Consider the following 14,109-nt stretch of genomic DNA (forward strand, 5'->3'; position numbering starts at 1 on the left):
TGGATCAATATGTCCAACGACAACAGATGGGCTCCAATCATGGCTCTGATACCATGTTAGAAGTGGACTTTAAGCCTAACTCAACCCTACAAAACTGGCTTGTAGGGTGAGGTTTGCACTCACTTATATACACTTAAATGACCTCATCTCTAGTCGATGTGGGACTTCCAACAGATAGTCGAGCTTCATTGAGCTATTATACAAAATGTGTCATCCAATGCAAAAACTTACTATACTAACTAACTTGATTAAACTTAACCTTCTAGGAATTTTCATTTATTTTTTTAACAAAACTTGTCAGAATTCCTTTTAAAATTCCTGCATTGTAAATGTTCTAAAGTACGTTAAATGAGTTTTGTCTAAGGGAATTACTAACTTAAACGAGCATTTGCACTAGATTAAGTGAACAATAAATCTAGATAGAGTTAGTTTTTATTGCTTGTTTAACTTTTTTCCTTATTCAACCAAACTATATTCATAATTTAAATGAGATTATTGATTTTTTTTCACTTATTTATTTAGGTTAATAATATTTATAATTTAAATGAGATCGCTCAATTCTTTACTTGATGAAATTAAATCCTCCAAAAAAAAATATTAGAATTTTCATTTTATTTGAGCTTTTAAATAAAGACTAGAAAATTAATAGTCTAACATTTAGACAATTAAAACCAAAAATAATATTGTCACAATATGATTATATTAAAGATTTTTCTTTTTTGTGTACCGAGTAGTCATAGTATTTTTAGTGATGGTTGTATTCTTTAAGTATTTATAAGTTAGATCTATTTTGAATTGAATTAAGTTAGGTACATATTAAGCTCCTTAAGTTAGGTTTTAAATGATTTAAATCAAGTTAAATGTATTTTGAACTAAGTTTAGTTAAACTCGTGTCTAGTCATAATAATACCAAGTCGAGTCGTTTTGAGTAAAATCAATCAAACATTAAACCAAAATCGAATTATATTAAACTATATTAAGTCACACAAATCAAGTTGATTTGAGTTATAATTCAGATTAAATCATATTAGTTTAATCTTAGACAAAATGGTAGAACACCTATTTAAACTACTAAGCTTGACGAAGTAAGTTAAATAAATCCATAACCTTTGCATTAAGTTAAAAATAGTAAATATTAATTATGGACCCATTCATAATTAATACAAAAAATTTAAGGATCAATTGAAATACTTTAAAAAATCAGTAAAATACTAAAAGATTTAAAGGGTCAGTATCCAACAATACCTCACAACATGAGTCATTTACTAGTAAAGTGAAAAGTCTAATGTTATAACTTGAAAAGAAGCTGATGCATATACCTAAAACGAAGTTCCACATCAAAAACAGAGAAACATATAGTCCTGCTAGCATTTCATTAACTGTGCAATCAACCCACTCAGAGAACTCCACCTTTCTTGCACAACCTGCACATGTCAAAGTTGACTATTTACAAAAAGTGCAATGACCCAATTGAAATTCAAAGATAGAAGTCCAACAAATTAATAGAAACTTAAATCAGAATAGTAAGGCACAGGTGAAACATAAATCTTACATGATGGAAGTTTAAAGTGTTGACCGAGTACATTGGTTACCTCATATACATTTGAGGCAGCAGGAAGGATCACAAGGAGGAGGAGGATATTTCTTGTGAAGTATGTATAAAATTGATAAGTTACCACTCCTGAGGTTAATATGGCCAAAGTCTTCCACATAGATTTCATGAATGAGGCCTTACTAAAATGTATTTCGACTACAATCAATGTTGCTAGTACTAAGCTTCCCACTAAAAGAAGGACAAACAATTGCGAATTTTCACTAATATAAATGAAAATTACCAGACATGGCACAAAAACTGCTGCAGCACCCAGAAAAACTTCTAGCCCTATTATTGCTGTTATAAAAAAAAAGACTCATTTTGATACATTTTTTATAATTTAGGAACTAAAAATTTATATTTTTAAAAACGGGAACTAAACTGAACATTAGCTTATAATTTAGAAAAAAAAAAGGTTTAAACCAAAATTATGCTACCAAATGGAAATGGAATACTTTTAGGTTTCTTTATAAGTGTGATTTTTTTTAAAAAAATACTTTTATTTAGTTATTACATACCACAACCGAACGCATTAATTGACCTTTCTTTCATCTCTCAATGATAATTTCAAAGAAACTAAAATACGCATTCTTTCTCTCAAACTTCAACAGTTTTCAGTGCATGTGCGTATGCCGTTCAGATATGGCTTGGCATATCCGTAATTTCATCGAGTAAGGATGGTCGTTTATTTAGCGTAAAGTGGATAAATATAAAGCCAAAACCTACTTTATTTTATCAGAGTGAAAGGAGAAGATGAAGAAGATGATGGCTGCGACGATGCTTTTTCTTCTCATCGCTTCGCAAATGGAGAGCGTTGTTCCGGATGCTGCTGATTGCCTCGACGGTTGCACTACTGCCTGTGTTCAAAGAGACTGTAAGTCATCGACTTCTGATTACCATTTCTCTTTTTTTTTTTTTTTTATCTTAAATAAATCTTCTTTTATGATAAAATATCTTGATTTTTATTTCTTTACTTTTATTCTAACTCTGATTGCTCTTTCACTGTGCTTAAAGCTGCAATAGTGTAAAATCACACTGCAATTTGCCTATCGTTTAATCACCTAGTACAAACTACTTTTACATCTTCAATGTTTGGCAAAATCAGAAGACGAAATTAGTAAAATCAAATTAGATGTAGATTTATTCTGATGTTTATGATAACGAGAGGTGAAAATGTGGCATGCAGCGAGGCTTACACAACGATGTGAACGCAAGTGCAGCATTAGATGCGGTCCAGGTAATAACCACCATAGATATTTTATTCTTCGCACATTAGTGTAAATACGGTTTGTCTTATCAATTTAATTAATCATTTATGCGTGTTTAAGTTGATTAGACGCCTAAAATAAATTAAAAGTTTATCATATGGAAAGCTTATGTTGTAATGAATTAATTTCATAAATTGTAGTCACGGAATAACGATGGCTAGGAAGATTGGTAAATTGCACAAGCTACACAATACCTCAGTACTTATATAATAATACAGGTTTTATTGAATTTCTTAAGAGTGATTTTAAAGGACCCCTTGTATACTTTATAATTTACCTTTTGTTCTTTCTTGTATGTTTGTTTCTTCCTCCTTTATCATATTTTTTCCTTTTTTCCAAATTTACAGCGTTTAAAAACAAATGAAAATTATTGTCGGTATCTATTGATTTAAAAATATTGATATTTTATATAAAGTGATTTTTCAGAGTCTATCTATAACAATACATGAGTTTTAGAATAAGAGGATCACATCGGTTGTACGTAATCTATTATTTTATACAAATATAGCCCAAAGCGTACATGTCTGTCTGGGTGGTGTAGTTGGTTATCACGCTAGTCTCACACACTAGAGGTCCCCGGTTCGAACCCGGGCTCAGACAACGTAAATTTTGGTCTTTTTTAAAGGTTTTGTTTTAACCTTTTTTATTAAATTTTACAGATTCCACAATCAAGGAGGAAATGGGATGATTAAGCAAAGCAAGGAGTGTTTGTAATAACATCTAAATAAGCATGGTTCTATGGACAGCTCTTTTATCGTGTAAGGCAATAAATTCATCACCACCAATGTCACTATACATTTGCAATAAACTACTGCATATGCTACCAATACTTATTTTTATGAATTAAGTGCAGTACTTAATATTCTATGATATTGGGAATTAATTACTTGAAAGAGTTTAATTGCTTATTAATGATCATCTATTTGTTAGTGGATGCATTCATGTAAGTCATCATCTTTGTCATTTTTTTCCTTATCTTAAATAAATCTTCATTTATAATCAAATATTCATCTCTTTACTTCTATGCTAACTCTCATTGCTCTTTCACTGTACTCAAAACTGTTTGAATCAGCTTAATCGTTTTAAAGTCACTACGGCTTGTTTTTATCAATTTAATTAACGTGTGCTTAAATTGATAAAATAAAGAAATAAATAAATAAATAAATAAAACAAAGTCTTAAATCTTGAGGCATTGGAATTTGTTAAATTGGGTGATTTAAAACGAAATGAAATAGAGTGCATTTCATTTTATTTTTTTTGGGATAAAACTACTGAGTATAATTATTTTATTTTTAATTTTAGGTTCGTCAAATTATATTTTTATCCCTTTGAAGCGGAAGTGTAAAACGCCTAAACTCGCTGGAATGTGTTTGATATTAGTATTTTCTTAAATGTTATGTCTGTGTAATGCCATAGGGCTCCGACTTCGTTTCGGGATTTCTTTGCATTCTTCTTCTGGGCCTTTTAAACTTTTAGCTACCCAGAATTTTGTACATGAAATTAATTTCAAGCTCTTGCATCAGAATATTTTTTATGAAATTTCTTTTTAGGAAAAAAAAATGAAAGTTTTAATGGTATCTTTTGTTCTTGAAAACTATTTTCGTGAAAAATAAATAAAACTTTAATTGTATCTTCTTTTTTTATAACGAGTGTTTTTGTTTCAAATGCAAATACAAAAAAGATACATTTACTTGGTTTTATAAATTTTAGTCACATAATAAGCGTATGGCTGGGAACATTGGTCAATTATACAAGCTAACGCAATACCTCAGTACTTATATATAACGACACAGTTTTTAATGAATTTCGTAAAATTTAAAGGTTCCTTCTATTCTTTAGATTTTACTTTTGTTCTTCCTCGGATGTTTGTTTCTTCCTTTTTTTTCAAATTTAACTCAATTAAGAAAAATGAAAAATGTATTATACATCTCAGTCGGTCGGTTAATATAGAATGGTAGATCGATTTGCTAAGTAACAAAATGGTTCATTTAAACCTATATTATTCATAACATAAATTATTTAACGACAAAACGTACTTAGTTGTAATTGGGCCAACAATAATTACAGGACTATCACAAAATATATAAATACAAGTTTGATAGATGTGATAGTTGATCTACATTCAATTCACATTCAATATTATAACTCCCTAAACTTGAATTGACTTTGTCATCGAAGTGTCTTCAGTATGTAACATCCAAAGGGTTTGGGCTAAATAGAAATAAGGAGCACAAGAAAATATATGTGTTTTAGACTTGTGGAATCGACTAAAAAGACCTTCAATTGTTGGCTTCGATAACACATGCAAAACATTTGATACCCATTGTAGGATCGAGTGATCAATGATAACACACCCAATAATAAACACAAGAAACATGACGAGTAATGTCGTGGCAAAAAGGTCGAGTCTTTGCAAAAACATGTATAAACCGTTTACAAGAAGCATGCGGAGGAACGATCAAATAGGAGAGCGTAGACAACCTATGTCTAAGGTATCTGGACAACAAATATTATAATGTTATTAAATGATGTTTGAATAATTTTGAGGTTTAATTTATTTGTTTACTTGTATAAGTTTAAACTTTAGTTTTGAATGTTTAGTGAAATAAGTGAATAATTTGATAAATATTTAAAATAAATAAAAAAATATCTTTAAATAATAAGTTAAGTCATTATTTCAACATGAATTAAATTTAAATAAAAAGTTATGACCCGTAACAAAATAAAATAACTTTTAACACAACCTATAGCAGGCTAACAGTATAAACAAAAATAAGTTTTCTTCCATTACTTATTTACAGCAAATAAGATAATTTATGTATCAATTCAATTATATATATATATATATATATATATATATATATATATATATATATATATATATATTATGAGTAAACATAAACCCTTAATCCTTATATTTACCTTTACATCAAACTTAAAGAATTACACTTTTAATCCGTTAAATGATGATTTGTACACATTTCATAACACGAATAAACTACAGTGCATTTTGTTATTATAATGTAAATTAAAAGGAAAAGGAAACAAAATAATATATCTTTCTTTCAAGATTACAAAACTTCTTATATCCATTTCTTTATTTTGACTACGTTAGTTAACTTATACACTTACATAATTTTTTATCAATAAGGTAAAACAAAGGTAACGCAATAAATTTGAATTTGAATTGTTGCAATAGAAAAATATAAAAAAATGAATCGAAGTATTAATTTGTTAAAAAGAAAAAATTGAATTGGATGATGATTAATGGGTGATGATGAAGGGTTGGAAGACTTTGACGAAAGGCAAAAGTAGTTGGGTCTATATTTCAGTCTTCTTCTTCGGTCATAATGGTGCCATGAAATGCAACTCCCAAATACCTTCACAACACAGAAAACATGGACCCCACACCTCTCTTCAAAACCTATCAGACTCTGCATCCACCTATATTCTGCTCTTTCATAAATCATTGCTACAAAATTTTCTATATCTACTTTTTATCAATCATTGCTACAAAATTATATATAATAAATGAACTTTATAATCCTTTTGGTTATGAGATCGAGATTAACTTTCTAAAATGTGTTGTGATATCCCAAGTTTAAATGTTGTTATATATTTTGTGGAATTGATTATTTAAACAGTTTAAAGAATATTTATAGAAAATTAAGACTGTGTGAAAGTCAATTTAATGTTGACAATTAATAATTAAGATATAGTAAATATAAATTATTTGGATAATGATATTTAGACAACATTTTTTTGACAATATTTCAACATTAATTACGTGTCAATCTGTGATTGGTCAAAAATTATTCCATAATCAATAATAATAATTATAAACATTATTGTGGAATAATTTTTGACCAATCACATATTGACACGTAATCAATGTTGAAATGTTGTCAAAAAAATGTTGTCTAAATATCATTATCCAAATTATTTATCTTCTTACTTTAAATTCCTTTTCATAAATTTTGAGATAGACTTTTATTTATGATGGATTTAATATTATTCAATTACAAATAAAAATATATATATCTAAGTTGATCAACATTAAAATTTGAATACTTTAATTTATTATTCGAAGTTTAAATGTTATTATGTTTTGAGTGTTTAAATAATTTAGAGTATAGTTATACAAAACATTTTCACCTCCAAGTCAACTTAATGTTGAAAATTAACAATTAACAATATAATAAATACAAATTATTTATCTTCTTACATTAAACCTTTATTAATAGGTTTCAAAATAGAATTTTAATTAACATTGACTTAATACGATTTATTTAACTGTGCATAAACATACTTTACATTTAAGTTAATCTACTATAATTTATCATCAATATATCTATTTGGTAATCGTATAATTTGAATTATAGTTAATATTCTAACTGAACAATCATACAATATAATAATAATGAAAAGAATAATTATACTAAGTTTAAACTAAAATAAAAAAAAACAGTTAAATAAAAAGTATTTTATAAAACATAACAATTGTTGTAAGTTTAAATTAAAATTAAACGAAAAAATTGTTAAAAAAAAGTCTATAAAACATAATAATTATGGTAAGTAGACCAATAATAATTGTATGAAGGATGAATAATGATTAATGATTCGTGGTTGGTCAAAGTCACACTTTCAAACCAAAACTCTAACCTAAAACAATCAATCATTAAACTTAGTTCAACAAATATTATTTTCCTTGGTCATAAATAACACCTAGATTAAAATGATTTTAAATTCATGAAATTGAAATGTGAAGTGTAGTTTATGAAATATTCGAATACCGTTTCGAAATATTTAATTATTTTTATTATTAAGAACTTTGACATAATCGCATAAAAACGGAGAAAAAAAGTTGCAGTTAATGAAATGAAAGTTTGGGTGGGAAGACAAAAAGTAAATGAAGTACTAAACTTTGACATTGATGTAAGATCATTTTATTGTCCAAGCTACCCAACCTGCAATACCATAAGTTCTAATTTATTACTATATTTGTTTTCCATCATGCATTTCATGTGTTTTTTCTTTCTATTTTTAAGTTTGGTATTCTTAAAAAATATAATAAATTAAATAGAATTTATTTAAAAATCTACTTGATAGCTAAAAATTCTATACTTAAAATTGGGAAAGTATTGAGTCAAATGTTTGATATGTTGTGTTGTTATAATTTGATTTGTTTTTGAGATAGATAATTTTTTTTATTTAAAGATGAATTATTTTTGTTACAGCTTTTACTATTAAAATTGATTTTAGCGAAACCTTAAAATAAAGCAAACATAAGATCTTTTTCAAGAATTGTGATACTTTTATTGTATGAAGAGACAAAGAGAATAAGCAGTGAAAGATGTTGCTGCATCAATCTCAAAGAATATTGTGTTGGAAATGTAAAAGGAAGAAAAATACTATTACTTCAAACATATTAAAAATATATATATATATATATATATATATATATATATATATATATTTTAACACCAATTTTTGACACCATTTTGACACTGTATACGTGTTAAAATGTGGTTGAACGATTTTAAATTAAAAAAAGTTGAGGCAAGAACATATTTGGAAGAGAAAAACCAAAGTTTCTTTTTTAATTTAAAATCGTCCAACCACATTTTGACACATGTGCAATGTCAAAATGGTGTAAAAAAATTGGTGTTAAAATATCATTTTTCAAAAAAGAATGCAAATGAGATATAACATCAAACGTGGCATACAAACAAATACTCTAGTAAATTTATGCTATGCTTTAAATTGTAAATCAAAGGTAGCATATCAGAAAAAAAAAACATGATTATCATATTTATTAACTTTTTATTATTTAAAAATTAAATTTTAAGTCAAAATTAATCTAAATCGTTATATTTATATAAATTTTAAGTCTAATTTTAAATTTAGCCATATAAGATTTTCACTAATATTAACATTTAACATCTCTAAATATTTGAATTATAAATAAATCCAATTTCCTTTGAGATAAGGATAATAATTTTAAATTTTAAAAAAATTAAAGAAAAAAAACCTTGACTTTACACCAACTAAAAGTATTAATTCCAAATTATAATAACACTAATAATACATTATACACACAAGAACGAATATATGAATTACAAATAAAGTCTAAAAATTAACATTATAGTACTTCATTTATTTACTACGAGTTATAAAAAAAAAAGTATGTGATATATATTAATTCGTTCCCACTCAAAGTCACATTCTAAGTTTCTTCTATAATTATTCTCTCAAAAAGGCTAAGACGAATTTGATCTTCTTGAAGGTGTACACATTATTGTGACACCTTTCTATCAATTAATTAACACGAAAACGAGAAATATTTTTATACCTTTGACGATATTAATTTCATCCTAATAGGCTTATTATATAATTGAATACCACATAATTCATTTTTTTTTTCAAATTGTAATTTTGAGTCAAACAACGATTTATTCTCTTTAGTACATTAAGATGATTATATGTAATAAATATATAAGTATCTTGATATTATAAAGAACTTCAAACAAAACAATGAAGGTGAAAGAACATCAATAACGACAAACTAGAGTGATAAAAAACAATTAACTTTAATACGGTATCATTTTAACATAATTTCGATGTATTGTTTTTTTACTAGTAAATCAAATTTTAAACAATAATAAAAAAAAATTAATGTGTTATTTATAAAAGTTATTACCTGAGATGTTCTAAATAAATATAAATAAATAGGACATAATTGTGGTGGATAGCTAATAAAATAATATTGAAAAACGTATGTAATATTCAATCGGTTTAACGTGAAAATAAACATGATTTTGTGTCTTAATAATATATAAGAACCGATAATTTAGAAACCTCCATTTCAGCTGCATTTAAATATTCATTGAATCCATTTCCATTACACGATCCTATGTTTTAAAAAGTCGTTGGGGGTTTCATTCAAATTAAAATGATGTGATTTGTTTGAATTTTCATAAACTATTGGTAGAAGGAAAAAACAGCAGAAGAAATAGAAATTGTTAGTGTTTGGAAGAAAACATAAAATAATGCTAACGATAATGGCGGAGAGAGAGTGAGCACATGACATTACTTGCTGCTTGGCGCAACCTTTATGGTACCATTTCATCACGGAGACCAAGTGGCTACATTAAACAGAATTACGTTCGCTGTTTAAAAAAAAAAAAATCAATATTTTATATTCTACATCTTTTTTAAATAAATAAATAATTGAACTACATTGCTTTTTATTTATTTTTTACATCAAGAATTACATTTAATGAAAGTTTGGAGTCCGGACATGAGAGAGGAAGCGTAAGAGAGAGAGAGAGAGAGAGAGGGGAGGGAGGTGTAAGAAACTGGGAAGAGAAGATGTTGCTGTTGCTGTTGCCATTCTGACCTAAAGCTCGTGTTTTTCTGCTTCGTTGTATCTTCTGCTGTGTAAAAGTGATCCCTTTCTGATTCTTATGTAGATTTCATATCAGGAACCAGTGCTAATACTTCACCTACAGATCTCTCTATTCTGGGTATGTTCTTTCCCAAATTCTAGGTGTTTTCTCTCTTGTCTTGTTTTGTTCTTTCATTCTGATAGTTTGTGGAGTGTTTTTTCAAATCGGGCTAATTTTTAATTGTACTGGGTCTCTGTTGAAAATGCTGGGGGAAAAGGTCGCGGTTTTCTGTTTTGTTAAGTTTCTGGAAAGAAAATGGTGGGGGTAGAAATGGGGTTATTTTGTTTCCAGTGTTTGTGGGAGGAAAATCTCAAATGATATAGTGGGATTTGAAGTTTTCATGACTTTTCTTCTGACAGTTTGTTGTTGTTTTCAGACGAAGGTTGGCTTTTGATCCGGCTTGGGAGTCTTGATCGACTTGATTTTAACTCCGAGTTTAAAGAGGTAGTTTCTTCTGGTCCTTGGTGTTGACAATAATGGCCAAAGATAAAGAAAATTGAAAGCTTTCCATTTGCGTACCTGCAAAATTGGCCGCCGAATTGGTGACAAATTTTCCAAATTTTTTGTAATTAATCAGTTTTATGTGCTTATTTGCGATTTCCGTATAAATTCCAAATACGATTTATAGGATAACCAAACGATGGCTTTTTTAATAATGGTGGACACAAAATGATGGCGTTTTTGCTTGCGTATTTGTTACCATCTAATCATGATAATGCTATTTTGAGTTACCCTTTCCGATTGGGAGTGATGATCAAATATGTAGTCTTTGACACGCGTGTTGCTTCTGGCATTTCACTATCTGCTGTCGAACCCTATTGACTTAGATTGTTGGCAATACATCTTTCATTAACTTCATGCCCGTGGATGCTTAAATTGGAGAGTTTGAAAACTGTGGTTGATGTATAAGAGTGTTTATTTTGGATTTTAGTCTTAAGAGAGTATTTTGGTTGGAAAGATGAAGATTAATAACTGTATTTGGTGAATGACAGCCGTTTGCTGACAGTGGTTGGATATAGTACATCAGAAGTTCACACATGAGATATATATAATTATTGTTGGGATCAACCTACAGAATGTCATTCCGCAGCATAGTTCGTGATGTGAGGGATAGTTTTGGGAGCTTGTCTAGGCGTAGTTTTGATGTCAGACTTACGGGTCACCATAGAGGAAAATCTCAAGGATCGGTGCAGGATTTGCACGATCAACCTCTAGTGATTCAAAATAGCCGCTGGGCGAGTTTACCCCCAGAATTGCTATTTGATATCATTAGACGGCTAGAGGAGAGTGAAAATACATGGCCTTCTCGAAAGCACGTTGTTGCATGTGCTGCAGTTTGCCAGTCTTGGAGGAACATGTGCAAAGAAATTGTTAAGAGCCCAGAGTTATGTGGCAAACTTACATTCCCCGTGTCCTTGAAACAGGTTAGCTTTACTTTTTTGCTGAAGATCTGTTAATTTTTATTAATCAAACAATGTTAGTTGATGTTAGCTGAAGCAACACCCTGATTGTTTGCTCCTTTTGCTTTTCAGCCTGGACCACGGGATGGAATCATTCAATGTTTTATCAAAAGAGATAAATCTAATTTAACATACCACCTATTCCTGTGTCTCAGCCCTGGTGAGTTTTCTATTTTATACATTTAGTTAATGCTTGGTTGTGTATGATTGCGCTGATCTTTACTTGCGGTACAAGCTCGTGATTTGTTTTGCAAATGTTTATTCTGTATGCATTTGTGTAGATCTTTGCATGAGATGGAACTTACAATACTGTAATTTATACTTGAAGCAAGTACTGCTAGCGTTAGAGGATAATTTTGGGAATGGGGTTTATAGGTTGAATTTCTGTTCATATCTTCTATTATTTGTTCAAACCAGCCTTCACTCATTGCTCTGTGAATGGAAATCTGTTAGTTCTCATGATTGGTTTCTGTGTTTATTATTTCCCCTTATGGCTGATTTGAAGAGAAAGTGTCATCTTGTTTGATTTTTGTAGCTTTGTTGGTTGAAAATGGGAAATTCCTTCTTTCTGCTAAGAGGACTAGGAGAACAACTTACACTGAGTATGTTATTTCCATGGATGCTGACAACATCTCTAGATCAAGTAACACTTACATCGGAAAGCTGAGGTGAGTTAGTTTACTGCTTGCAAGTGTTTAACAACTGCATCCTACGTTGTCTTTGACTTTATTCAAGAAGCCTCTCTTCCAAAAGAACTGTTAACTCATGAGATTTTGTTGGACTTCCAGATCAAATTTTCTTGGTACCAAGTTCATTATATATGATACGCAGCCTCCATACTCTTCAGCTCATATATGCCCTCCTGGAACTGGGAAGACGAGCCGCAGATTTTATTCGAAAAAGGTGTCGCCGAAAGTTCCGTCTGGGAGTTACAACATAGCTCAGGTAACATATGAATTAAATGTGCTCGGGACTAGAGGCCCCAGAAAGATGCACTGTGTCATGCACTCCATACCAGCTTCAGCACTCGATGCAGGCGGCACCGTTCCCGGCCAGCCAGAGCTTCTTCCCCGATCCCTCGAGGACTCGTTTCGGAGCATCTCGTTTTCGAAGTCGCTGGATCGCTCAATCGAGTTCAGTAGCTCGCGGTTTTCTGATATTGGGGAATCCATTATGGAGGACGATGATGGGAAGCTGAGACCCTTGGTTCTGAAAAACAAGCCTCCAAGGTGGCACGAACAGTTACAATGTTGGTGCCTTAATTTTCGTGGCCGAGTAACTGTTGCGTCTGTTAAAAACTTTCAGTTGATTGCTGCCACCCAACCTGCTGCCGGTGCACCTACACCCTCTCAACCAGCTCCACCGGAACATGACAAGATCATTCTTCAGTTTGGCAAAGTTGGGAAAGACATGTTCACGATGGATTATCGGTACCCTTTATCTGCATTCCAAGCTTTTGCAATATGTTTGAGCAGCTTTGACACCAAACTGGCTTGTGAATAAGATAAAAATGACAATGAAGCAGTGAGAGCTAATGAAACAGTGATGATGGCATATTTCCCTTTGTTTTTTTTTTTTTTTTTTTTTTTTTTTTTTTTTTTCATTTTCCTATTTTCATTATCAGTGGCATGGGAATAGGCAATTGTAACCGTAGTGCATCTCTGATGTAATAGGATTTCAGAGCATTTTTAACATACGATGTTGCTATGTTTCATTCTGCCAACAGACCGTGATTTAACATATTTTAGTATGTGCTGCTGTCTGGTACATGTTCGGTAATTGAGAGTTACATGTAAACTGTCACATGGTGGTGTATGTGGTTGTAGCTTCTGTGGTGGGCACCGAATAGATTGGTCTTGGGAGTTGTTTGGGAATGAGCAAAATAATTGTGCGTAAGGAGAATTATGAGCATGGGTTGTCTCATTACTGGACCCATTCACTTGTTTTTGGAAAATATTCATCACTAACTTGTTTTTTATAATATAACCTTTCAAAATAAAATTTACATCACCTCAATTAATTACAAAATTTAACAACAAAGACCTAATTTTAAAATATAAATCTTTTAATTATTTGATAAAATAAACAGTTTCAATTTCATATTTATCCGTAACTGAGATTGTAAATATTCTTTTATTACGAAAGAAAAACATTGTTAGTTTTTGTTTAAGAAATAGTACCACTTTATATTCATGAACTAAAACGAAAAAGAAAATGCAGACAATAAGGACAAAACATGAAACTTCTTTTTTTGAACTATTTTTGTTGTAAAAATTGATTGAGCAAATTTAATAAGAGTGTTTTCGATCTGGAGATAAACTTGAGAGAAAAAGAAAATG

General features: G+C 29.9%; 1 protein-coding gene and 1 non-coding gene across 2 annotated transcripts; both read left to right on the forward strand.

The window, feature by feature from the left end:
• Window positions 1–3,388: 3,388 nt before the first annotated feature.
• Window positions 3,389–3,462, forward strand: TRNAV-CAC. The gene has a single exon. It is a non-coding gene; the product is annotated as a tRNA-Val (tRNA).
• Window positions 3,463–10,131: 6,669 nt separating this feature from the next.
• LOC106776046 (tubby-like F-box protein 8) lies at window positions 10,132–13,573 on the forward strand. The gene is made up of 6 exons (XM_014663344.2): window positions 10,132–10,388; window positions 10,687–10,754; window positions 11,303–11,734; window positions 11,843–11,930; window positions 12,306–12,438; window positions 12,559–13,573. The coding sequence occupies exons 3-6, from the start codon at window positions 11,387–11,389 to the stop codon at window positions 13,271–13,273; spliced, it is 1,284 nt and encodes a 427-aa protein (XP_014518830.1). The 5' UTR covers window positions 10,132–10,388; window positions 10,687–10,754; window positions 11,303–11,386; the 3' UTR covers window positions 13,274–13,573.
• The last annotated feature ends 536 nt before the right edge of the window (window positions 13,574–14,109 follow it).

This window comes from Vigna radiata, chromosome 10, assembly GCF_000741045.1.
Source record: "Vigna radiata var. radiata cultivar VC1973A chromosome 10, Vradiata_ver6, whole genome shotgun sequence".
Taxonomy (NCBI): Eukaryota; Viridiplantae; Streptophyta; class Magnoliopsida; order Fabales; family Fabaceae; genus Vigna; species Vigna radiata.

Bases quoted from the DNA above. Each gene is read 5' to 3' on its own strand.
- LOC106776046 (XM_014663344.2), top strand. From the start codon at position 11,387: ATGTCATTCCGCAGCATAGTTCGTGATGTGAGGGATAGTTTTGGGAGC. The intron at 11,735-11,842 runs GTTAGCTTTACT...TTTGCTTTTCAG, and splicing joins TCCCCGTGTCCTTGAAACAG to CCTGGACCACGGGATGGAAT. The intron at 11,931-12,305 runs GTGAGTTTTCTA...TGATTTTTGTAG, and splicing joins ATTCCTGTGTCTCAGCCCTG to CTTTGTTGGTTGAAAATGGG.